The sequence below is a fragment of the Martes martes genome (assembly GCF_963455335.1).
Source record: "Martes martes genome assembly, chromosome: 5".
Classification (NCBI taxonomy): domain Eukaryota; kingdom Metazoa; phylum Chordata; class Mammalia; order Carnivora; family Mustelidae; genus Martes; species Martes martes.
Window position 1 is genome coordinate 102209393 of NC_137892.1, and position 24928 is coordinate 102234320.

At 41.2% G+C, this 24928-nt stretch overlaps 1 protein-coding gene across 3 annotated transcripts in view; it reads right to left on the minus strand.

Moving 5' to 3' along the window:
* The window catches only part of SIMC1 (SUMO interacting motifs containing 1), a 69857-nt gene extending 47936 nt beyond the window's left edge, over nucleotides 1-21921 (minus strand). For 2 of the 3 annotated variants that reach the window (XM_080803614.1, XM_080803615.1), the window contains exon 1: nucleotides 21638-21848. In XM_080803614.1, coding sequence (XP_080659740.1) covers nucleotides 21638-21766 — 129 coding nt within the window. In that variant the 5' untranslated portion in view covers nucleotides 21767-21848. Of the gene's footprint in view, nucleotides 1-21637 lie in introns of all 3 variants that reach the window. The other variant, XM_080803613.1, reaches the window with a different exon arrangement.
* Nucleotides 21922-24928: the final 3007 nt, after the last annotated feature.

Here is a 24928-nt window from a genome sequence, read left to right on the forward strand (position 1 = left end):
ACACAACTTCAGGGGAAATCATTCCTATATTCTATAAGAATTGCATCCTCTAGGGCAAAATTCTAGGCAATCCACACAGCAACAATACGAAAATCTTTATATACATGCATACATGTGTTTTTTAAAAAATTCTTATTTATTTATTCATTTGCTAGAGAGAGAGAGTTAATGAGTCCAACAGGGGGAGCAGCAGGCAGAGGGAAAATCAGGCTCCCCTCCGAGCAGGGAGCCCAATGTGAGACTTGATCCCAGAACTCTGAGATCAAGATCTGAGTCGAAGACAGACACTTAAACTGACTGACCCATCCAGGCGTTCCATATGTTTGCTTCTTTTTAAAAGATTTATTTGTTTGAGAGAGAGAGAGTGGGAGGGAGGGGCAGAGGGACAGAGAGTCTTAAGCAGACTCCATGCTGAGCATGGAGCCTACCCGGAACTTGATCTCACAACCCTGAGACCACCTGAGACAAAATCAAGAGTCAGTTGCTTAACCCACTGAGCCACCCAGGTGCCCCAATATGTACACTATATATATTTATGAGTGTGTATGTATATACACCTATGTATACACACGCATGCATGTACATGGGTACACATGCGCACACATACACACACACACACACACACACACACACTACATGTGGCAGTTATTTTTGTGGGTTTCCAAACATTTCCAGTTATTTCCTTAATGGTACATGGTAGACTGTACTTCCTGAATCCTATGATTAGGTGGGGTTATGTGATTAATTCTGCCCAATAAATTATGAGTGGAAGTAACATGTATTACTTCTGGGCTGGGCCCTTTAATTTCTGGATGCAGACACTGCAAAGCCTTCTTTTCCCTCTGATATGTCTCATGCCCATGTTTAAGATAGTGGCAGCTCTGTCAGCCTGTGTCCCCACATGACTATGATATGCAGACGTACTTCTTCCTCTAACCAACGTGTAAAGGACATGTGGTAATGTAAATGAAAATAAACCTTGTTTTAAGCCACAGTATAACCTAGCTTATCCTGACACACACAGTACTTGGGAATAAATTTAACAAGGGGTGTGTAGGACCTGTGTGAAAAAGTATTACAGAAATGTACTGAAGAACACTAAAGTAGGCCTAAATAAAAGTATATACCATTGTTCATGAATTAGAAGACTCAGTGTCATAAATATTCCAATTCTCTCAAAATTGATATATGAATTCAATACAATTTCAAAGTCCAAACAGGTTTTACTGAGGAACTTGGGAAATTAACTCAAAATTTGAATGGAAAGACAAAAGACCAAGAATAGCTAAGACATTTCTGAAGAAGACAGTGTGGTACTGGCACTAGACAGTCAAACAGATAAATGGCACAGAAGAGCAAGTTCACAAATAGAGCCATACATATAAGAAAATTTGATTTATGTCAGAGGTGATATTAAAGATTAGGAGGAAAAGATGGAACTTTCCATTAATGGTACTGGTTATGCATTTGGGGAAAAAATGAAATAAGATCTTGACTTCATGCCAAAATCATAAATCAGTTTCAGATTTATTAAAGACTTAAAATAAAAAAAACAACTAAAAAATTTTTAGAAAAAAATCTGAGAGAATACCTTTATAATCTTTGTGTAAGGAAGAATTTCTTAAAATACAAAGTAGAAACCAGAAAAGAATAAGTGGCTACATTAAAATTAGGAATTTCTGTTTATCAAAAGCACCATGAAGTTGTAAAACAAGCCACAAACTAGAAGGTTCTTGGTAGCCTGATTTGGGAATACTATGTAGAGAAGAAAATAATTAAAGTCACATGCAATAACATTGATTAACTTTATAAGCTTAATATTGAGGCCAAAAGAAAAACAAAAGAGAATAACGGACAATATGATTCTGTGATACTGGACTGCAGAGGACACATTCCAAGACCCCCAGTGAATGTTTAAGACCACAGATGGTACTGAAGCCTATACACACAGTTTTTTCTATACATACATACCTAAGATAAAATTTAATTTATAAATTAGGTAAAGTAAGAGATCAACAATCATAACAATAAAATGAAAAAAATTATAACAATATGCTGTAATAAAAGTTATGTGAATGTGGTTTCTCTCTCAAAATATCTTCTTGTACTATACTCATCCTTCTTGTGATGGTGTGACAGGATAAAATGCCTGTATGAAGATGAAGTGAGGTGAGTGACAGACATAGGCATTGTGATGGGAGTGTTAGGCTACTATCATCCTTCTAATGATATGTCAGAAGGGGGTCATCTGCTTAGAAATGGCAGTTGACTGGGTCACTGAAACCTTGGAAATTGAAACCACAGATTAAGAGGGGAATACTGTCTTGGTCTTCATCCTTGGCTCCAAGCAGAACTCCAGTAAACATAATTTGCTGAGTAAAAGAGGAGGGTCTTTTGTTATTCATAAGCCCCTTTCAACCATACCTCAGTTTGCTAATGACTGATGACTGAAAGCCCCTCTGTAGCTTCAGGATTGGGGCTAGTTGTTACAGGAACTAACCATGTGTTTAGAGGGTTAGAATTTTCAGGCCCACTCCTTCAATCTCTGAGAAGGGGAGAGGAGGTGGAGACTGAGGTAATCACCAACAGCTAATGATTTTAATCAATCTGATGCATGTCATGGAGTATTCATAAAAATCCGAAACAACAGTTTTGAGAGCTTCCAGGTTGGTGGATGCATCTATGTTCCAGTAGGGAGGTGTACCCCAAACTCCAGGGGGACAGAAGCTCCCGCACTCAGCACCCTTCTGGACCTTGCCCTATGTCCCTCTTCATCTGGCTGTTCATTTGCATCCTTTATAATAAAGTGGTAATAGTGAGTAAAGTGTTTCCCTAAGTTCTGTGAGCCGCTATTATCAAAACTAAGGAAAGGAGTCATGGGAACCCCCAATTTATAGCCAAGTTGGACAGAATGGTGGGAACAAGGGCCCAACTACTCACAATTGGCATCTGAAGTGAAGCCACCTGGTCCTGAACTTTTGGGGTTTTTGTTTTTTTTAGGAGTTTTTTGTTTACTGATTCAACTTCTTTGCTGGTTATCAAGTCTGTTCAAGTTTTCTATTTCTTTCTGCTTCAGTTTTGAGTTTTACATATAGGTTATACGTTTCTAGGAATTTATCCATTTCTTCTAGGTTGTCTAATTTGTTGGCATATAGTTTTTCATAATATTTTCTTGTAATTTTATTTCTGCAGTGTTACTTCTCTCTAATTTGCGATTTTGTTTGAGTGATTTCTCTTCTCTTCTTGATAAGCTGGCACTAGAGTTCTATCAATTTTATTGATTTTTTTCAAAGAACCAGCTCCTGGTTTCACTGATCTGTTCTACTAGTTGTGTTTTGGTTTGTTTGTTTTAGTTTCCGTCACTTATTTCTGCTCTAACCTTTATTGTTTTCTTCCTTCTGCTGGTTTTGGATTTTGTTTGTTCTTCTTTTTCTAGCTCCCGTAGTATAAAGTTGGGTTATTTATTTCATTTTTTCCTTGCTTCTTGATGTAGTTGTGTATTGCTAATTCCCTCTTAGAGCCACTTTTGCAACATCTAAGAGGTTTTGGACCACTGTGTTTTCACTTTCACTTGTTTCCATGTAATTTTTTATTTCTCCTTTGATTTCCTGGTTAACCCATTCATTGTTTAGTAGCATGTTGTTTAACCTCCATGTATTTGTGGTCTTTCCAGATTTTTTTCTTGTGGGTGACTCCTAGTTTCATAGTGTTGTGGTGAGAAAAGATGCATGGTATAACTTCAGTCTTTCTGAATTTGCTGAGGTTTGTTTTGTGGGCTAATATGTGATCTATTCTGGAGAATGTTCTGTGTGCACTTGAAAAGAATGTGTATTCTGCTGTTTTAGGATGGAATGTTCTGAATATACCTGTTAAATCCATCTGTTCCAGTATGTCATTCAAAGCCATTATTTCCTTGTTGATTTTCTGTCTAGATGATCTGCCTAATGATCTAAGTGGGGTATTAAAGTCCCCTACTATTATTATATTATTATTGATTATTTCCTTTACATCTGTTACTAACTGTTTTATGTATCTGGGTGCTCCTATGTTGGGTGAGTTATGTGACTTTTTACAGAAATGTTCATTTTTACTGCTTTCGTGTTTCCTACCTTTACACTGTCATTTTTGGTCCTTCCTTTCTACTCAGAGTCTCCTTTAATATTTCTTGCAGGGCTGGCCTAGTGGTCATGAATTCCTTTAGTTTTTATTTGTCTGGGAAATGATTGATCTCTCCTTCTATTCTGATTGATAGCCCTTCTGAGTAGAGTATTCTTGACCACACATTTTTCCATTCAGCACTTTGAAAATTATCATGCCACACCTCTCGGGCTTGGAAAGTTTCTGCTAAAAAATCCCCGACTAGCCTTATGGATTTTTCCCTTGTAAATTACTGTCTTCTTTTGTCTCACTGCTTTTAAAATTTTTTATCACTATATTTCGCCAATTTAATTACAATATGTCTTGCTTTGGATCTGCTTTTGTTGATCCTGTTGGGAGTTCTCTATGCCTCCTGGATCTAGATATCTGTTTCCCTTCTCAGATTAGGATAGCTTTCAGCTATTATTTCTTCAAAAAATTTTCTGTCCCCTTTCCATCTCTCTTCTTCAGGGACTGCTATAATATGGTATTATGTTTGATGAAGTCACTGAGCTCCCTAAGTCTGTTCTCATTTTGCATAATTCCTTTTTTCCTCTCTTTTGTTCAGCCTGATTACTTTCCATCACTCTATCTTCTAGGTCATTAATTCTTTCCTCTGCTTCTTCCAGCCTGCTGCTCATTCCATGAAGGGTGTTTCTCATTTCATTTATTGAGTCCTTTATCTCTGCTATGTTATTCCTTATCTCTGGGTTAAGGGTCTCAGTCATGTCTTCTAATCTCCTCAAGTCCAGTGAGTATCGTTATGATCATTACTTTAAATTCGCTATCAGGCATGTCACTTTTACCTGTTTCACTTAGAACTTTGGCAATGGCCTTCTCCTTGTTCTGTTCTTTCATTTGGGATGAATGTCTTCTCATTTTGTCTAAGTCTCTGTGACTGTGTCTGTGTGTTAGGTAAGGCAGTTATAGCTCCCGTAAGGACCTATGTCTCCTGAAGATAATGGCCTTATGAAGAAGAGGTGCTGTAGTGTCCTGCCATGTAGTGTTCCCTGTTCCCCAGGGCCTGGGGCTTCTGGGATTGTCTTTACCATGTGCTGTATATGCTCTGCTGTTTTATCCTGGCCACTTTATCCTTCAGGCCAGTCATCTGCAGAGGCTCTCTTTGCCTGTAGTGGGCAGTGTTTTGTCCGTGGCCTGAATATGGCTCATTTTAGCTAGGTGTGCTCTGGTCTGTTTGTGAGACAACACCTGTCACCACTGGCACCAAAACTGAGGCTCTGCAAAACTTCTGAGTTGGGAGACACAGTGTAAAGAGGGGTTTGGCCCAGTCTTCTTGGGGAGGGAGCCCACTGTGCTGGGAGTGAGCCAAGTGTGATTGGAAGTGGTGGTTCCACTGGAGCGTGTGTGTGGGTGGAGCTTGTCATAAGCAAGTTGCGTAGTGAGTGTTGGCACTGCTCTGGTTCTTCCATGTGGCTCTGTGTTTATGTTGAGGGGCAGGGGAGGGAAATGGTACCAGCCAATTCCTTTGTTTCTGGAGGGGTCTCTCCACTGACAGTCTCTCTGGAATGCACTCTAAGATGAGCGAATAACATGCCACTGCGTGCTCCAGGTGCTCTTCTGATTGCTGTTTCCATGCTGTAGGTCTGTGGGTTTTCTGCCTGCATATCTCCAACAGCAGAGCAAGGCCCTCTGGGTTCTATCCCAGACAAACCTGCTGACCTTAAAACCCCAGGCTTTAAGCCCCACTGGTTGCAAGAACTCATGAAATTTGGACCTCTCATTTTCTAAGTCAATTGCTAGCTATGGGATTCGTTTTCCCTGTGTGCTCTCCTGTGTCCTAGGCAGTTGCTCACTCTTCTCTGTGACCATGGCTCCCTCCCCACTATAGCAGCCACTGTTTCTGTCCCAAACCAAGTATCTGCACTTCCTACCTTCTTCAAAGTGCCCTCTTCTCTAATTTTAGTTGTGGAGTTTGTTCTGCCAGTCTTCAGGTCAATTTCTGAGGTTTTAGGATCATTTCATAGTTATCCTGTTGTATTCATGGGATGAAGTGAGTCTAGGGTCCTCCTACTCTGCTGCCATCTTCCCCACTCCATTTTTTTCTTTCAAGATTTTATTTAAGTTCAAGTTAGTTAACATATAGTGTAGTATTAGTTTCAGGAGTAGAATTTAGTGATTCATCACTTACATATAATACCCAGTGGTCATCACAAGTGCCCTCCTCAATGACCATCACCCATTTAGATCATCCTCCCACCTCCCTTCCAGCAACCCTCGTTTTGTTCTCTACAGTTAAAAATCTCTTATGGTTTGCCTCCCTCTCTGTTTTTATCTTATTTTATTTTTCCTTCCCTTCCCCTATGTTCATTTCTTTTGCTTCATAAATTCCACATATGGTGAAATTCTATGGTATTTGTCTTTCTCCAACTGACTTTTCTCAGTTAACATAATACACTGGTTCCATCCATACCCTTATAAATGGCAAGATTTCATCCTTCTCGAAGGATGAGTAATATTCCATTGTGCATATACCACATCTTATAGTCTTATAAGAGATGTCTAGAAATACATCTTATAATACAAAATGACATATATTTTTATGTCTTTTGCACATTTCTTAAACTCAATTATTTGTTTTTTGAGTGTTGAGTGTGATAAAGTCTTTATAGATTTTGGATTTTAGCCCTTTATCTGATATGCCAATTGCAAATATCGTCTCCCATTCCACAGGTTGCCTTTTAGTTTTGCTAATTGTTTCCTTCTCTGTGCAGAAGATTTTATCTTGATGAAGTCCCAATAGTTTATTTTTGCTTTTGTTTCCCTTGCCTCCAGAGACGTGTGTTGTAAGAAGCTGCTATGGCTGAGGTCAAAGAGGTTGCTGCCTGTGTTCTCTTCTAGAAGTTTGATGGATTCCTGTCTCACATTTAGGTCTTCATCCATTTTGAATTTATTTTTGTGTATGGCATAAGAAAGTAGTCCAGTTTCATTCTTCTGCATGTTCCTGTCCAACTTTCCCAACACCATTTGCTGAAGAGACTTTCTTTTTTTTCCATTGGATATTCTTTCTTGCTTTGTCAAAGAATAGTTGACCAAATAGTTATGGGTCCATTTCTGGGTTCTCTATTCTGTTCCATTAACCTAGGTATCTGTTGCTGTGTTGGTACCATTCTGTCTTGATGACTAGAGATTTGTAATATAGCTTGAAGTTCAGAATTGTGATGCCTCTAGCTTTGGTTTTCTTTTACATTACCTTAGCTATTTGGGGTCTTTTGTGGTTCCATACCAATTTTAGACTTGTTTATTCTAGCTCCGTGAAAAATGCTGGCACTATTTTGATGGGGATTGCACTGAATTTGTAGATTGCTTTGGGTAGTATAGACATTTTAACAATATTTCTTCTTCTAATCCATGACTATGGAATGTTTTTCTATTTCTTTGGGTCTTCTTCAATTTCTTTCATAGTGTTCTATGGTTTTCAGAGTACAGGTCTTTTACTTCTTTTGTTAGGTTTATTACTAGGTATTCTCTTGTTTTGGTGCAATTGTAAATGGGATGGATTCCTTAATTTCTCTTTCTGTTGCTTCATTATTGATGTATACAAATGCAACAGATTTCTATGTATTTATTTTATATTTTACTGAATCCATGTTTCAGTTCTAGCAATCTTTGGGTGGAGTATTCCAGGTTTTCTACATAGAATATCATGCTGTCTGTGAAGAGTGAAAGTTTGACTTCTTCCTTGCCAATCTGGATGCCTTTTATTTATTTTCGTTGTCTGACTGTTAAGGCTAAGACTTCCAATAGGATGCTGAACAACAGTGGTGAGAGTGGACATCTCTGTCATGTTCCTAACCTTAGGGGAAAAGCTCAGTTTTTCCCCACTGAGGATGATATCGCTGTGAGTCTTTCATATGTGGCCTTATGATGTTAAGGTATGTTCCTTCTATCCCTACTTTCTTGAGGGTTTTTACCAAGAAAGGATGTTATATTTTGGCAAATGCTTTTTCTGTATCTGAGAGGATCATATTGTTCTTATCCTTTATTAATGTGGTATATCACTTTGAGTGATTTGCAGATACTGAGCCTCCCCTGTAGTCCAGGAATAAATCACACTGGATTGTGAATAATTCTTCTAATGTACATTTGGATTTGATTAGCTAGTACCTTATTGAGAATTTCTGCATTGAAGTTTGTCAGGGGTATTGGTCTCTAATTCTCCTTTTTAATAGGGCCTTTGTCTGGTTTTGGAACCATTCCTCAGGGAATGAATTTGGAAGTTTTCCTTCCACTTCATTTTTAGGAACAGTTTTAGAAGAATAGGTATTAATTCTTTAAATGTTTGGTAGAATACTCCTGGGAAGCTGTCTGGCCCTGGACTCTTGTTTGTTGGGTGATTTTTGGTTACCGACACAATTTCTTTGCTGGTTACGGGTCTGTTCAAATTTTCTATTTTTTCCTGTTTCAGTTTAGTGGCTTATGTGTTTCTAGGAATTTATCCATTTCTTCCAGATTGTCCAATTTATTGGCATAAAACTGCTCATAATATCACCTTATAATTGTTTGTATTTCTGTGGTGTTGGTTGTGATCTCTTCTCTTTCATTCATGATTTTATTTATTTGGGTCCTTTCTGTTTTCTTTTTGATATGTCTGGCTAGGGGTTTATCAATTTTGTTAATTCTTTCAAAGAACCAACTCCTAGTTTTGTTGATCTGTTCTACTGTGGTTTTTGTTTGTTTTTGGTTTCGATATCATTTATTTCTGCTCTAATCTTTATTACTTCCCTTCTTCTTCTGTTTTTAGGCTTTATTTGCTGTTTCTTTCCCAGGTCCTTTAGGTGTAAGGTTAGGCTATGTGCTTGTGACTTTTCTTGCTTCTTGAGGAAAGCCTATATAGCTATATACTTCCCTCTTATGACTGCCTTTGCTGCATCCCAAAGGTTTTGCACTGTTGTGTTTTCATTTTCTTCTGTTTCATGTATTTTTAAAAATTTGTCTTTTTATTTTTAAAGATTTTTATTTATTTATTTGACAGACAGAGAATAAGCAGAGGGAGCAGCAGAGAGAGTGGGAGAATCAGGCCCCCCTCTGAGCAGGGAGCCTGATGTGGAAATCGATCCCAGGACCCCAGGATCATGACCTGAGTTAAAGGCAGATGCTTAACTGACTGAGCCACCCAGGCATCCCTCTTTATTTATTTTAAAGATGTTCCATTTTCTCCTGGCTTGCTAGTGAGAAGTTATTAGAATATCTTACTACTGTTTCCCTATATGTCATGTGTCTTTCCTAAGTACGTAAGACTAGTTCAATATCTAAAAATCAATTAAGAGTGGGAGGAGTTAAGATGGCGGATTAGTGGAAGGGACCCCGAGCTTGCCTCCTCCCTTGGACACAGCTAGATTGGCTTCAACGTATCTTGAACAACTAGGAAATCAATATGAGGATTAAGAGAACAATCTCTTCATTGAGAAGAGTTTTTTCTTTCCGCATAATTCTAGATGATTAAAATGTTAGACTATTAGATTTGGCACAAATCTAATTAGTTTGATAATATCCAGGTTGGCCACAGTATAAGAAAACAGTTATTTTCATATACAGTTTGTATAAGAATATATGTTATAACCTTTTGGAAGTGTAATTTGATGGCTATATGTCAATCAGTGATTTTAGTTGCAAGCATAAAACAAAACAAATCGCCCCCCAAAACTCCTCTAATTTAACCATAAAAGGAACTTATTAGAGGATAACGGGTAGAACTTAGAATCCAGACAAGAGCCTAAAAATTAAGCTTGGAATCTACATGGCCAAAATCTGGTACTCTGAACCATGCTGCACAACTGAATACCCCATTATCATGGTCACTGGGCATAAACACCCCAGCTTATATGGCCAGCAGCACAGTGTTGTACCCTGCCACCAGAACCTTTATAACTGCTACATGTCATTGCTGATGCCATCTCACCAAAATGGAGTGCACTGACTCTGCTTCTTCTCATCACCAATTTCTAATTTAAAATTTGGAGTAAGTATGTCTGACTGGTGTCTGAGACTGAAGCCTGAGAATGTATCTGGCATTTCAGCTTCTTTAGAAAGAAACAGACTGTATCTCTAAAGGTGGGAGTTCTGCAAACATAGTTGTGGGGTTCTGATACTAGAATCCCACAAAGAATGACACAATAGCCACAAAAATGGTATACATTAAAATTATAAATACATACTACTCTTTAATTCCAAAATTCTGCTGTAAAGAACTTGTCCTACAAACATGTAGAGAGCTCATAACATCATAGTCTATAATAGCAAAAAAATTAAAATCAGTAAGAGGCTGGTCCCATAAATTATGGTATTTTTTAGAATATTAGATAACAGGAAGCTCATAAAATGTTTATTAAATGAATACTATGTGTCAAGAATCATATTATGCACTAGGAATACCACTGTAAGCAAAACGGGCAGTAGTCTGAGTGAGGTACTAATATTTTTAAAATTTATTTATTTATTAATTAAAGATTTTATTTATTTATTTGTCAGAGAAAAAGAGAGAGCACAAGCAGGGGGAGCTGCAGGCAGAGGAAGAAGCAGTCTCCTGCTGAGCAGGGAGCCCGAAGCAGGACTTGATCCCAGGACCCTGGGATCATGACCTGAGCCAAAGGCAGATGTTTAACAACTGAGCCACCCAGGTGTCCCTTTTACTTTATATTTTTAAAGATTTTAATTGTTTATTTGAGAGAGATAGAAGTTAGCGCAAGCAGGGCGGGGGGCAGAGAGAGAGAGAGAGGGATAAACAGACCTCCTGCTGAGCAGGGATCCTGATATGGGGCTGGATCCCAGGAACCTGAGATCATGATGTGCGCCTAAGGCAGCCACTTAACCAACTGAGAAACCCAGGAGCACTCCCCACTTTGTAAAGATTTTATTTATTTGAGAGGGAGAGAGCACGAACAGCGGGAAGGGCAGAGGGAGAGGGACAAGTAGACTCCCTGCTCAGCAGGGAGCCCAACGGGGGGCTCTATCATAGGACCCTGAGATCATGACCTAAGCCGAAGTTAGATGCTTAACTGACTGAGCCACCCAGGTGCTCCAATGTACTAAAACCTATGTATTTTTTAATGCCTAAAATATATTTAGAGGTAAAAAAATTAGTGTAACTTCATTAGGGAAAAAAAGACATTTATGTATTTTTATGTACACAGAGAGAAATTTTCTGGAACAATACACAAAACCTGTTAGTTATCTCTGGAGTAACAGTGGATGGGGGAGTTTTTTTTCTGATACCCTGAATTTTTTTTACCTCTATTTAAAATTTTTAAAATACCTTTTATAATTTAAAATGGGGAAATTTTATTTTTCAAATGATATGATTGAGTACCTTAAAACAAACAAAAACAAAGAGAACCCATTGGAGAATATAGGGTTTCTTTCAGGAATAAGGAAAATGTTCTAGAATTAGATAGTGGTAGGGCTTAAACAACTCAGGGAATTTTATGGGTGATTTTTATGTAAGGTATGGAATTATATCTTAATAAAGCTGTTAATGGAGAATGGGGGAAGTGATCTTCAGGCTTGTGTGGGAGCTGACCCTGATTTAAGATTTGAATTAGTTTGGCATTTGATGTTTTAAATTCAAAATGTAGGTGAACTTTGCCTTTTACTCTAGACATATACATATTTTTCGTTCCAAAAATCTTTATTAGTCTGGGGAAAAAATTAGCCTGGGATAGGTTCCAGATTTATCTTTTGGCTTTCCCATTACAGAAGGTTATTTTGATATAACTGTAACAAAACTTACCAGGAGAAAAAGATTCCTCAGAAAATCAGTAATAAGAATTCTGTTTCTCCTTGAACAGTTACTGAGCACCTATTCTGTTCAAGGCATTAAGCTACTTGCTGGTATATGGATGTGTCCAACAGTGAACTTATTATTTAGGGGGAAGAGACTGAGAAAAAGATGATGATTTTAAAAAATATTTTCAAGTAGATGATAGAGTTTTAAAAAACAATTATGGATTAAAAAACCCCAGTGGTGGGCGCCTGGGTGGCTCAGTGAGTTAAACCTCTGCCTTTGGCTTAGGTCATGATCTCAGGGTTCTGGGATCCAGTCCCATGTCAGGCTCTCTGCTCAGCAGAGGCCTGCTTCCCCTCTCTCTCTGCCTGCCTCTCTACCTACTTGTGATCTTTCTCTGTGTGTCAAATAATAAATAAAATCTTAAAAAAAATAAACCAAAGAAACCCCAATGTGTCTATTCTTACAAAATGACACATTTAAAGAATAGAATTATTTTGTAATTCGCTTTTTTCAACTATCCATTTATTTCTCCAGAGGATGTGCCCTTGGAAACCTGGTAAGAGGTTTGCAAGTTCACCCCAGGATTTTCAAGATTGAGAGTAGCGGTGGTAAACCATCTCTACCAGTTAGCACCTGGTCGACCCTGCCTCAGATTCTTCATCTATCAAATAGGGGTAATAACAGTATCAACCTTATGGGGCTGCAGTGAAGATTACATGAGTTAATCCATGCAAAGTACTTAATTAACATGCTGCCTGACATAAATGCCAGCTATTCTTACTATGTGAGGCTCACCATGATTAACATGTTCAACCCTAAGAGGCAACCAGTCATTCAGAATCAAAACATTAGCTCCAGGAAAAGAAAGGCACAGGATTCAAAGAAAGTTTTACTGATTGCCAAAAAGTAAACCCCATAAAATAAAAGTTAAACCATGTTTCTAATTAGGAAGACAGTATTATAAGGATATTAGTTCTTTCTTAATTAACTTCTGAATCTAATGTAGTGGTTCTGAACCAGTGGCAATTTTGCCCTCCAGGAGACATTTGGCAGTGTCTGGAGACATTTCTGGTTGTCACAAGTAAGGGGAGAGAAGTGCCGCTGCTGGCTGGCATCTAGTGGGCAGAGACCAAAGATCCTACTAAACATTCCGCAGTGCATAGGACAGCCTCCCACAGAAAAGAATTATCTGACCCAAAGAAACCCTGATCTAATGTAATCCTTGACAAACGGATTCTAAAATTCTTTTGGAGGACTAAATGGGCACAATCACCAAGAAATTTTGGGTAAAAAAATAATGAGAGGTAATTGCTCTATTAGATAACAAAAAATATTATCAAACTACAAAAATAAAACATTAGAATTCTGTCACTGAGAATAGACAAATCAATGAAACATACACAAAAAACCCCAAGAAACAGACACAAGTGTGTAAAATAATTTGGTGTTAAAAATGTGTTTCAGGGGTTGCCTGGGTGGTGCAGTTGGTTGAGCGTCTGACTTTTGGTTTTGGCTTAGGTCATGATCTCAGGGTCCTGGGATGAGCCCTGAGTTGGGCTCCAGGCTCAGCAGGGAGTCGGCTTCAGGATTCTCTCTATCCTTCCACCCCACCCCACTTACTCCACCCCCTGCTCGCTCACATGCTCGCTCTCTCTAAAATAAATAAATAAATCATTTTTTTAAAAGATTTTATTTATTTATTTGACAGAGAGAGACAGCAAGAGAGGGAACACAAGGACGGGGAATGGGAGAGGAAGAACCAGGCTTCCTGTTGAGCAGGGAGCCTGACTAGGGGCTCGACCCCAGGATGCTGTTATCATGACTGGAGCCGAAGGCAGGCATTTAACGACTGAGCCACCCAGTCGCCCCTAAATAAATCTTTTAAAAATATGCGTTTCAAATAAGTGGAGAAAAGATAATTATTTGAGAAATTATTCTCAGACAATTGATTAACATCATATATTATAAACTCTAACATCTAGAATGTTTCCCCCATACATCTAGAATCAGGGTACATCTAAGAGTTGCTCTCACATTTCATGTGTTAGTTTCTTTTTTCCTGAAAAGCTGTTTATCTTAAGTTGACAGCAAATCTTAGATTTGGTGCTATCTTAGAAATATGGTAATACAGTATGTGGAAAATGGTGAGTATACTTCACGCCATCTAAAACACTTCAGATGAATTAAAGACCTAAATGTTAAGAATGAGATGGTAAAGGAACAATAATAAGGAAATAAAAGGAAAGTAATCTCAGGACAACAAAGATCTCTCTAAACATAAAACAAACAAAAAAACCCATAAAGATAAAAGATGCACAAATACATACATAAAAGTGTAAAACTTCATTAAGTAAAACACCATAGACTATGGATTTCTCAATTTAGTGTAACCCCAATTTTAGAAGCAGAAATTGTTTGGAAGTTGACAAAAGGACTTTAAAGTTATCTGACAAAATAAATATATAAAAACTAGTCAAAAAATTCTAAAAAGAGCAATGAAGAGTTTTTTCTATTTATTATCATTGTTATTTATTTTTCTTTTTAAGTAGGCTACATGCCCAACATGTGGCTTGCACTCATGACCCTGAGATCAAGAGTCATGTGCTCTGGGGGCACCTGGGTGGCTCAGATGGTTGAGCATCTGCCTTCAGCTCAGGTCATGATCTCCAGGTCCTGGGATCAAGCCCCATGTTGGGCTCCCAGCTGAGCAGGGAGTCTGCTTCTCCCTCTGCCTCTCCCCCTGCTTGTGCTCTGTCTCTCTCTCTCTCTCTTAAAAAAAGAAGAAAAAAAAAAGTCATGTGCTCTGTTCACTGAGCTAGCCAGGTTTTCTAAGCCCCTCTTCTGCTTATTATTAAAGCAGCACTGGGGCACCTGGGTGGCTCAGTTGTTAAGTGTCTGTCTTCAGCTCAGGTCATGATCCCAGGATCCTGGGATGGAGCCTCACATCAAGCCCCACATTGGGCTCTCTGCTCAGCAGGAAGCCTGCTTCTCCCTCTAACACTCCCCCTGCTTATATTCCCTCTCCCTCTGCCAAATAAAGAAATAAAAAATACTAAAAAAATAAAGTAGCATGTACCAAGGCCAGAAGAGAAGGTCCAAAAATAGATATAAAATATATAAAAATTTACCATTTGATAAATGTAATATTTCAAACCACTGAGTAGACAGAGAAAAAAATTCAATAAACAATGTTGGGACAAATAGCTAACCATCTGGAAAGAAAACTATTAGATTACTCTTCTCTCTCTTTTTTGAAACTAATTCCAGGTGGATTAATAAATTAAATATAAAAATACCTTTATAGGGGCGCCTGGGTGGCTCAGAGGGTTAAAGCCTCTGCCTTCGGCTCAGGTCATGATCCCAGGGTCCTGGGATCGAGCCCCACATCGGGCTCTCTGCTCAGCGGGGAACCTGCTTCCCCCTCTCTCTCTGCCTGCCTCTCTGCCTCCTTGTGATCTCTGTCTGTCAAATAAATAAATAAATTCTAAAAAAAAAATACCTTTATAATCTTAAGAAAAAAGCCTTTCGAAGGAAAAAAGTGATAGGACTGACTACATAAGAACTTAAAACTTCTATAAAGGGATGCCTAGGTATGGCTCTGTTGGTTAAGCATCTGCCTTTGACTCAGGTCATGATCCCAGGGTCCTGGGATCTAGTCCTGTATTGGGCTCCTTGCTTAGCGGGGAGCCTGCTTCTCCCTCTGTCTGCCACTCTCCCTGCTTGTGCTCTCTCTCCCTGACAAATAAATAAATAAAGCCTTAAAAAAAAAAAAAAACTTCTGTAAAGAATCAAAAAGAAGTCAAAAGTGGGGCGGGGGAGCAATGTGTATGACACAGGGAGCTGTATTATTTTCCTAGCACAAATCACTGCAAACTAGCTTAAAACAGAAATTTTTCCTCTCACAGTTCTGGAGGCTTAAAAGTAAAAATCAAGCTGTATGCAATGCCACGCTCCCTCGAAGTTGCTAGGGGAGAACCTGTTCCAAGCCTTTCTCTTAGCTTCTGGTGCCACCAGCAATACTTGGCATCCCTTAATTTGCAGTTGCAAATCCCATCTTTGTTTCCACTGTCACGTGGTGTTCTTCCCCTGTCTTCATGTCTTCTCATAAGGGCAGCAGTCATATTGGATTAAGGGCCCACCCTACACTGTATGATCTCATCTTGAATTATAACATCTGCAACTACCCCATAAGGTTACATTTCTGTAGTGGTGGTTAGAACTTCAATATTATCTTTTTGGAGGACCCAAGTTAACCCATAAAAAGTCTTTAATATGTAAGGAAAATGTACAAATAACACCCCAATAAGAGAGCAGGTAATTTTCACACGCACACACCATCTCCACCGCCATGTATATATATATATCCAACATGTCTATTGGCGATAGAGCTGTGCAGCTCCACTACGTGCTGAGCACACTCTCTGATCTCTGACCTCACTAGCTGCTCCTCCTTCCCTTGCCTTCACCTGAGGCAGACACTGTGGTGTGTCCTACCACTGGGTCCAGGATGCTTTTCCTCTTATAGATTCTTAGCCTAGATGATCTCACCCAGATCAATGATTTTATTACAGTCTATGTGCCAATGACACCAAATTATGTCTCAAGTCAGAACTTCTCCCCTGGTCTCCAAACTCAGTACAAACAATATACCTTGCATCTCCAGCTGGCTATTCTGTAAGTATCTTAACTTATAACGCCTTCAAAACGGAAGTCTTGAATCTTTCTTCCAATCCTGTTCCTCCTCAAGTCTTCTTCATTTCCGTTAATGACAACAACATGCATCCAGTGGCTCAGGCCAAAACCAGGACATCATTCTTGATTCCTCCCTTTCCCTCACTATCCCCATCCAAGTTCTCAGGACTTGATTTTACTTCCTAAATATCTACTAAATACTTCCAGTAACCCAGCCCACTCTATTCCAAGCTACAATTATTTTTGGTCTGGACTATTACAGCCACCTCAAAAAATGATTTCGCTGATTCCACTTTGGTCCTCTTACAGGAACATGATTATACTTCTGGTTTGTTTGGGGAAGTTCCAGTTTTTACCTGTTGCTTGACCTTCCCTCCAGTCAGCACCCGCTTCATCTTCAAAATGATTCCCATTTGAATACTACATTATATGATCACCTTACCTTACAGTCCTATCTTCTCACAGTAGCTAAAGTCATCTTTTAAAAATATAAATCAGATCATGTCATTCCAGTGCCTTGAAACCCTTCAAAGACTTATTATATAAGGATAAAATCTGAACTCCTTATTGTGGTCTACATGACCCCAAATGACCTAGCCCACCTATTCCTCATCTCTTAGGACTCTGTTGTGCAACCATTACATTTAAGCCCCCCTGGTCTTTTGATTCCTCCAACTGGTCATGTCATTTCTACTTCCAAGTCTTTGCTTTAGCTGCACCCCTTCCTGCTACCTTATTCCCTTAGAACTTCTCATAACAAATCTGTTCTGTCATTTTGTTCTCAGATCAAATATTAACTCTTCAGAGAGAGGTCTTTGAAAACACATCTAAATGTTCCCAACCCCGCCCAAGTTACTATTACATTGTTCACTTATTTAATAGTTGTTTATTACTTGTATTTCCCCACTAGAATGTAGGTCCCTTGTTACCTTATTTACCTTTGGTCCCCAGGGTCAGAGCATGTGCTCAATAAGTATTTACTGAAAAAATGACTTACAACCAAAGAAAAAAAATTAAAACCGTAACAGCTCAAAGAATTTGGCTATCACATCAGCAAAGATTAAAAGAACAAAAATGCCTATTTTCCTTTCTAATGCTTTGTATATTGTCTGACATCACATTTATGTGATTATTTGTTGTTTGTCTCCCCCTGACTAAAATACACAAGGCCAGGGACTTGGTTTTATTCACATCTGTATTCTTAGCACCTACAAGTGCCTGGCATATAATAAGTGTTCAGTAAATATTTACCAAAAAAATTGACAATATCTGGGGTGACTAGATAGTAGAGAAAAGGGTATGGTGAGAATATAATTGGTGCATAATTTCTGTAGGATATGTGGCAATGTATATCAAAAGCTCTCAAAGGGGGCATACCTCTTGACTTCACACTTTCACTTCTAAGAGGAACTTATCCTAAACAAGCAAATGAACAAGGGTACAAAGATTACTTATGAGGGACTTTATACTGTGTTGTTTATGGCACAGAAAATTTAGAAATGTCAGCATGATATCCTTTAATAGGAGGTTATAAATATAATTATAAATCTGTACAATGAAATACATTAAAAATATTTCAGAGGAGGGGCACCTGGATGGCTCAGGTCATGATCTCAGGGTCCTGGGATCAAGCCCCTTGTTGGGCTCCCTGCTCAGCAGGGAGACTACTTGTCCCTCTGCTCCTCCCCCAACTCATGTTCTCTTTCTCTCTCTCTCTCAAATAAATAAATCTTCATAAAAAAGTTCCTCCCTGTTTAAAAAAATATATATTGGGGAGGCATGTATGTATTGGTGCAGCAAGAGATAAAAAGTATATTAAAAGGCAAGCTAAACAACCCCACATGAAGGGGCACAAGGGTGGCTCAGTTGGATAAGCATCCACCTCTTGGTTTTGGCTCAGGTCATGGTCTCAGGATCCTGAGATGGAGCCCTGTGTTGGGCTCCTAGTTCAAAGTGGAATCTGCTTGCAATGTTCTCTCTCTCCCTCTTCTCCTTCCCCTGCTCTCTCTTTCTCTGTAAAACTATGTAAATAAAATCTTAAAAGAAAACCCCACATGTAGAGCAAAACTTCATTTTTGCAAAAACAATGTATGAGGAAGACACATGGTGATATGTATGAAAGTACACAGGCATTTACAGGTAAGTTTGGACAGACAGACTTCAAAATGTCAACACTGGTGATCTTTGGATGGTGAGAGTAACGGCAATTTTCATTTTCTTCTACATACATTTCTAAACTTTTCATAATTAGGTCAACAAAAATTACCTGACTATGTTCTGCTTTTTAGGTGGGAAACAAAAAGCAATTAAGTATTATGGAAAACACAGACACACTTCATAAACTTAATGAAGACTAGAGCCCAGGTTTAGAACCACGGGTTGAGAAATGTTAACTACAGTATTGGAGATGATTTTCTGATTTCCTGAGTTCAAGCAAGTTGTTTTCTCAGTCAATATTTGTAAAAAAGAAAAAAAAAACTTGTTTATTTCATTGCCTGCCAAGCTTGAGAAGGTCAGGCTTGATTGAGAAATAACACAAAGTGTAGCAAAAGCTACCATTGATAACTAGGCATTTTCCTTGCATTGCCTCATTGAAAACCTTCTAATGGTCCTGCCAGGTATCAACATTCTCAAGTGCAAAAGCTGAGAGAGGTGACAGAACTTGTCAAAGTTCTCCCAGATGCTATGTGGAAGATCTTGATTTGAAGAGGTCTCTCTGAGGGCACCTGGGTGGCTCAGTTGTTAAGGGTCTGCCTTCAGCTCAGGTCATGATCCTTGGGAACCCTGCTCCTCCCTCTCCCACTCCCCCTGCTTGTATTTATTCCCTTTCTCGCTGTCTCTGTGTCAAATAAATAAATGAAATCTTTAAAAAGAGGAAGAAGAAGAAGAAGAAGAACAACAACAACAACAACAACAACTAGTAGTAGTAGTCGTCGTCGTCATCATCTATCTGACCTCAAGGCCTTCAGGGAAAGTTAGACAAAGGAGCTTTAGGCTTTAACCTTGCAAGTCTCTTAATGCCTCTGATCGTTTACATGGCTATCCCGCTGCCCTATTTAATTTGCAAGAACAATAAAAGGAGAACGAGCCTGATGTTTTTAAGAAAATTGGAGTAAATACATGGAGAAGCAAGATTTACAGTGGGTACTATTCAAAAGGCTCAAGGTCAAAATGCTTGGTTGGGTAGTTATAGGGGAGGGGAGCAGTTTGAGAGTGTACCCACGTATGTGTGTATGAAGGGCCACAAGAGACACCACAGAATGGGATAAGGATGACATCTATGCACTTGAAGGGAGCTGGGCCACGATGAGGGAAGCTGGATAGTACCTGGGAGGAAAAGGAGCTGGTAGACTGACAAAGTGTAAAGGGGGATTGAGAGAAGGAGCAATAGAAAAGAGGAAGAACTAGGAGGAAAGGCAGTTATAAGTTATTCTGCAGTATTTTTTCCTTCCACCTTTTTTTCTCCCTTTAGTCTCTTCCTTGCTGATCTCAGTCACAATTCGGCCCTCAGTGCTCTTTTCTATCTGGATGATTACCAAATCTCTCCAGTCCTGACCTTCCTCGAGAGTTCCAGAGTCCCCTCCTCTGAGGTCCAAAATGAATGCAGCATCCCTTATACATCAAGCCTGCTCCTACCCTTGTACTTGCTCTCACTTAATCAAACATGTTCTCTCTCTTCTCTTCCTTCAACCATTCTTTCATCCAACAAACATTTACTGTGGCTCTATTAGGTCCCACACACCGCCATTAACTTACCAAGTTGGCTCACTTCTACTTTGAAAATCTTGTCTGTCCATCTCATCTAAATTCTTACCTGAGATTTACTGAGAAATCCTTCATGCTTCAGCCATGGCTACACAGGACTCTAAGTTAATTGGTTTTGCATGCCCTTCATTTTGTAATGACCACCTAGCAGGTAGCATTATACCTGGGACACAGAAGGGGCTCGCAGTGGAGACTTACGGACTGCAAACTAGTTGGGATTGGAGGAGCAGAAGCTAGGAGATTTGGCTTGAAGGAATATTTGCATACGAAGAAAGATGTCTTCCTTAAACTCTTGGTTACAGATCTGTACAAATAACAGCAGCGTCAGAATTCTTTTATTTCTGGGGTGTGGCCATAGGAGGCTGGGAAGACCGCTTAAATCTGATGTTGAGAGTCTTCTGATAGAGAGAAAGCCCGTCCACCTCCCATCCCTTGAATACGCAATAGTCACTTGTTGAATCTATCACCATCCATGAGAGGGACCACGGATGTTGTGTTCTCCTTTGTATCCCCAACGCCAAGCACATCGAGCACACATTAGGGGTTCAGTAAATATCTGTGGAGGATTCGAGAAAGGCAGGGACCATAGATATTTCATTCATCGTCTCAGGAAGAAGGACAAAGACTAAGGGGCTCGAGGGAAAAAGAAACAGTGCAAGACATTTCCCTCCTACTCCTTTAGAGGTTGGTAAATGTTTGCTAAGCGAAATAAATCGCCCTCTTGCACAGCTCCAAAATCGGGCCCCTCGCTCGGCTGCCAGGCCCTGGAGCGCGGCCACCATCTGGCTCAGGCTCAGGCCCACGCTTCCCTCTCTCCCAGCCCAGGCTCCTGTTACGTCCCTGCACACATCTGTACTCAAAACAGGCCCAACAATTACACGCTCCCGCGGCCCTGCCTCGAGATCCGGGACAGCCCCCAGGACCGCGTCCCCTCAGCCCCCCGCCCCCCACCCTGTGTCCGGGGGAGCCCGCGGCCCGGCCTAAGGCCGCCTCCTGCAGCGGGTTCCCGCACCCCGCGCCGCAGGCGCGCCAGACGCCGTCCATGTGCTCAGCCGCCGTCGCCAGCCCTGGGCCGCGGCGGCTGGAGCAGGGAGCCCGGGAGGCCCGGCGGCCGCGGCCCTGGCCCGCCGCGCTCCTCCGGGCGGGAGAGGCCGGCGGGCGGGGAGGCGGGAAGCGGCTGCAGCTGTGAGGCACCAAGGGGCGGGAGGCGGGGGCGCAGGGGACAGCGGGCCAAGCCGGGGTGGGGGGGCGGCACCCCCGCCGCGGTGGGGCTTGGGGAGCGGCGGCTCGCTCACTCACCACAGTCCGGCGGGGCAGCGCGCCGGGGGTCCGGGACAGGGCCCGGCGGAGCCTCCGTGCCCTGCCCGAGCGGGCCCCCCCGGAACTCTCGGAGCCGCTGTCGTCCGAGATCACGATGAAGTCCTCCATGGCTACGGGCCCTAGCCGAGGCAGCGCGCGGGCCGCCGGCGACCCGGGCAGCGGCGGCAGGGGCGACTTCAGCTCCCGCTGCTGAGGCGGCGGCGGCAGCGGCAGCGGCGGCGACAACGGGAGCCATCACCCCGCCGGCCCCGCCCCTTCCCGCCCCGAGCCCCGCCCCCGCCGGCCGGCCCCGCCCCTCCTGAGCCTGCCCCACTCCGTCCCTAACCCCCCCCGCGGCAAGCGGCGGGCGGCCGGGTCAGGGAGGCGGGTGCGGGTCTCCGCGGGGGCACTCGCCCTCCCTTCCCGGGGAGTGAAAAAAGAGAGAGAAAATCAAGTCGCAGCCGGCTCGGACCAGTGTTGCGGGTATGCCTGCGTGACGCTAAGGCTGCGAGGGCTTCCCCACCTGCTTACAACCGACCCAAGTGTGAAGTGAGGTGTGAACAGGCCTCTGACTGAGCCCGCGTCCCAGGGGAGGGACTTGGCCTCCGGCAGACGGGGTGAGGAGCCCCTGACTGACTGAGGGTAGATGGCCTGGCTTGTGGCCAGGTGGGGCACAGAGGCCCCACTTCCTTATGCACATGTGCAGTAGGTCTGTAGGATAAATTCCTAGAGTGGAATTACTGGGTCAAAGGTGATGTTTCTGCTGTTTGAATAAATAATGCCAAAGTACTCCTAAGTTGTACCAATTGGCAGTTTCACCAACAATCTGTGTCACTCAGGAATTTATGCTGTGAGATCTAGACACTTGGACACTTGTACAGTTGGTAGCAGGATCAGAAACTTGAAAAAAGTCACAAAGGGAAGCCATGATGTGGCACACGTGAGGAATAATAAGGTGTTAAGAATGAGCAAAGCTATAAAGATAAAAAGAAAGATATACCCCATAGAGGGCGGAGGGGTAGGTAGTTGGCTGGTTGTAGGTTACCAATGTTAAAATCAAGATAGGATCTGTGTTACAAGAAATGTGGGGTATTGACAAAAATCCTGTGGCTCATGCACCAGCAACTTGGTAATATGTGTTGACAGATCCAATCGGAAATTGTATTTACCTGAAGAGGGTTCGGTTCTCAAAGGAATGGTTGTCATGTGCTACCTAAGTAGTGTCTAGGGCAGTGATTCTCAAACTTTAGAGAGCATCACAATCACGAAGGAGACTTGCTCAAACACCAATTGCTGGGCCTCACTCCAGAGTTTCTAAATCTGGAGGTATGAGGAGGAGGTATGAGGCTCTGAATTTGTATTTCTGAAATTTCCCAGGTAATGTTGATGCTGCTGTTCTGGGGACCATGCACTGAAAATCACAGGTCTGGTGGGCGAGGAGTCCACGGCCAATGGATTTCAAGTTCTGGTCAAATGACTGAAATCATCCCTTTTGTGAAGGGCTTCATTAAATTGTCTTCACCAAATGCCATTAGACATTTGGTTTATTTAACTCCCTGTTTCTTTTTTCTTCTTCAAAGTTTTATTTATTAGAGAGAAAAAGAGTGAGAGAGAGCATGAGAGGGGAGAGGGTCAGAGGGAGAAGTCTACTCCCTACGGAGCCCGAAGCCGGACTCATCCTCTATCCTTGGACTCCAGGATCATGACCTGAGCAGAAGGCAGATGCTTTACCGACTGAGCCACCCAGGTGCCCTTAACTCCCTTTTTCTTGAAACACCGTCTTCACAAGGCTTCTGTGACTCTGCATCTCTCTTACTACTTCTTTTTAGTCTCCTTAGATGACTCCTGCTCCACTACTCACTCCTTAAATCTTGATGTTCCTCAGAGGTCTGACATAGGCCACCTGCACACACCTCGCCCTACACAATGTCAACTATTCTTGGGGCTTTAAATGATAATTTTCATGCCAATGACTCCCTAGGTTTATCTCAGGCCTGTTCTCAAAGCTCTAGATATATATATCCAAATGTGTATCAAATCTCACAGGCAACTCAAGTTGAAAACCGAACCCCTGTCCCCTCAAAAAAAACCCTGCTTCTTCTTCTTTGTTCCCCATCTCATTGCATGGTGGTACTACCAGCCAGCAAATGCTCAAGTGAGAAATCTAAGCATTATGCTTGATTTCTACTTCTTTCTCACCAGCAAGTCCTGTCTCTTTTTATCTCCTAAATATTTTTTGCACCCCTTCACTTCTTTTTGGCCTCTACTGTTAGGACTTTCGGCAAACTAAGAGATAATCTCTGGCCCAGTCTACTATAGCAGCCTCATATCTTGTCTTCCTGAATCTATTCTCGCTCTCTTTCATTCCTTTTTCCACATTCAGCCAAAGTGATCTTTTTTTTTTTTTAAAGATGTTATTTATTTATTTGACACAAAGAGATCACAAGTAGGCAGAGAGGCAGGCAGAGAGAGAGGGGGAAGCAGGCTCCCTGCTGAGCAGAGAGCCCGATGTGGGGCTCGATCCCAGAACCCTGGGATCATGACCTGAGCCTAAGGCAGAAGCTTTAACCCACTGAGCCACCCAGGTGCCCCAGCCAAAGTGATCTTTAAGAGAGTGTGTAATCAAACCGCCTTTAGTGGGTTCCTAATAGCACTATGTCTAGCTTTAAGTCTTAGTTGGCTTAGGCTGCCATAACAAAATGACATGGTCTGGGTTAACTAAACAAGAGGAACTTATTTTCTCACAGTTCTGGAGGCTGGGAAGTCCAAGATCAAGGTGCTGGCCGGTTTGGTTCCTCTCTCTTTGGGTTGCAGATTTCTTGTTATATCCTCACATGGTCTTTCCCCAGTGGGTGCATACAGGGAGAAAGAGAGGGAAAAAGAGGGGAGGGAGGGAAGAAGGGAGGGGGGGGGAGGGAGAGAAATCTCTTCTTATAAAGCCACTAATCCCAGCATGAGGGCCCCATCTCCATGTCTAATCTAACCTTAATTATCTCTCAAAGATCCCATCTCCAAATACCATCACATTGGGGGTTAGAGTTTTAACATATGAATTTTAAAGGAACACAAACATAATACTATAAACTTTTAAATAGAAAGATTATATATATATATATATTTGTAAGTTACGTGTTATATTTATACATAGTAAATATATGATTTCACAGTAAGTAAATTTTACCCTAAAAAAAAGACATGGAAAAAATTTTGAACTCTATGATATGTTTGCTATAGCGAAGGGATGAAGTATACTGATGTCTGCAAGTTACTTTGAAATGCATCTAAAATAAG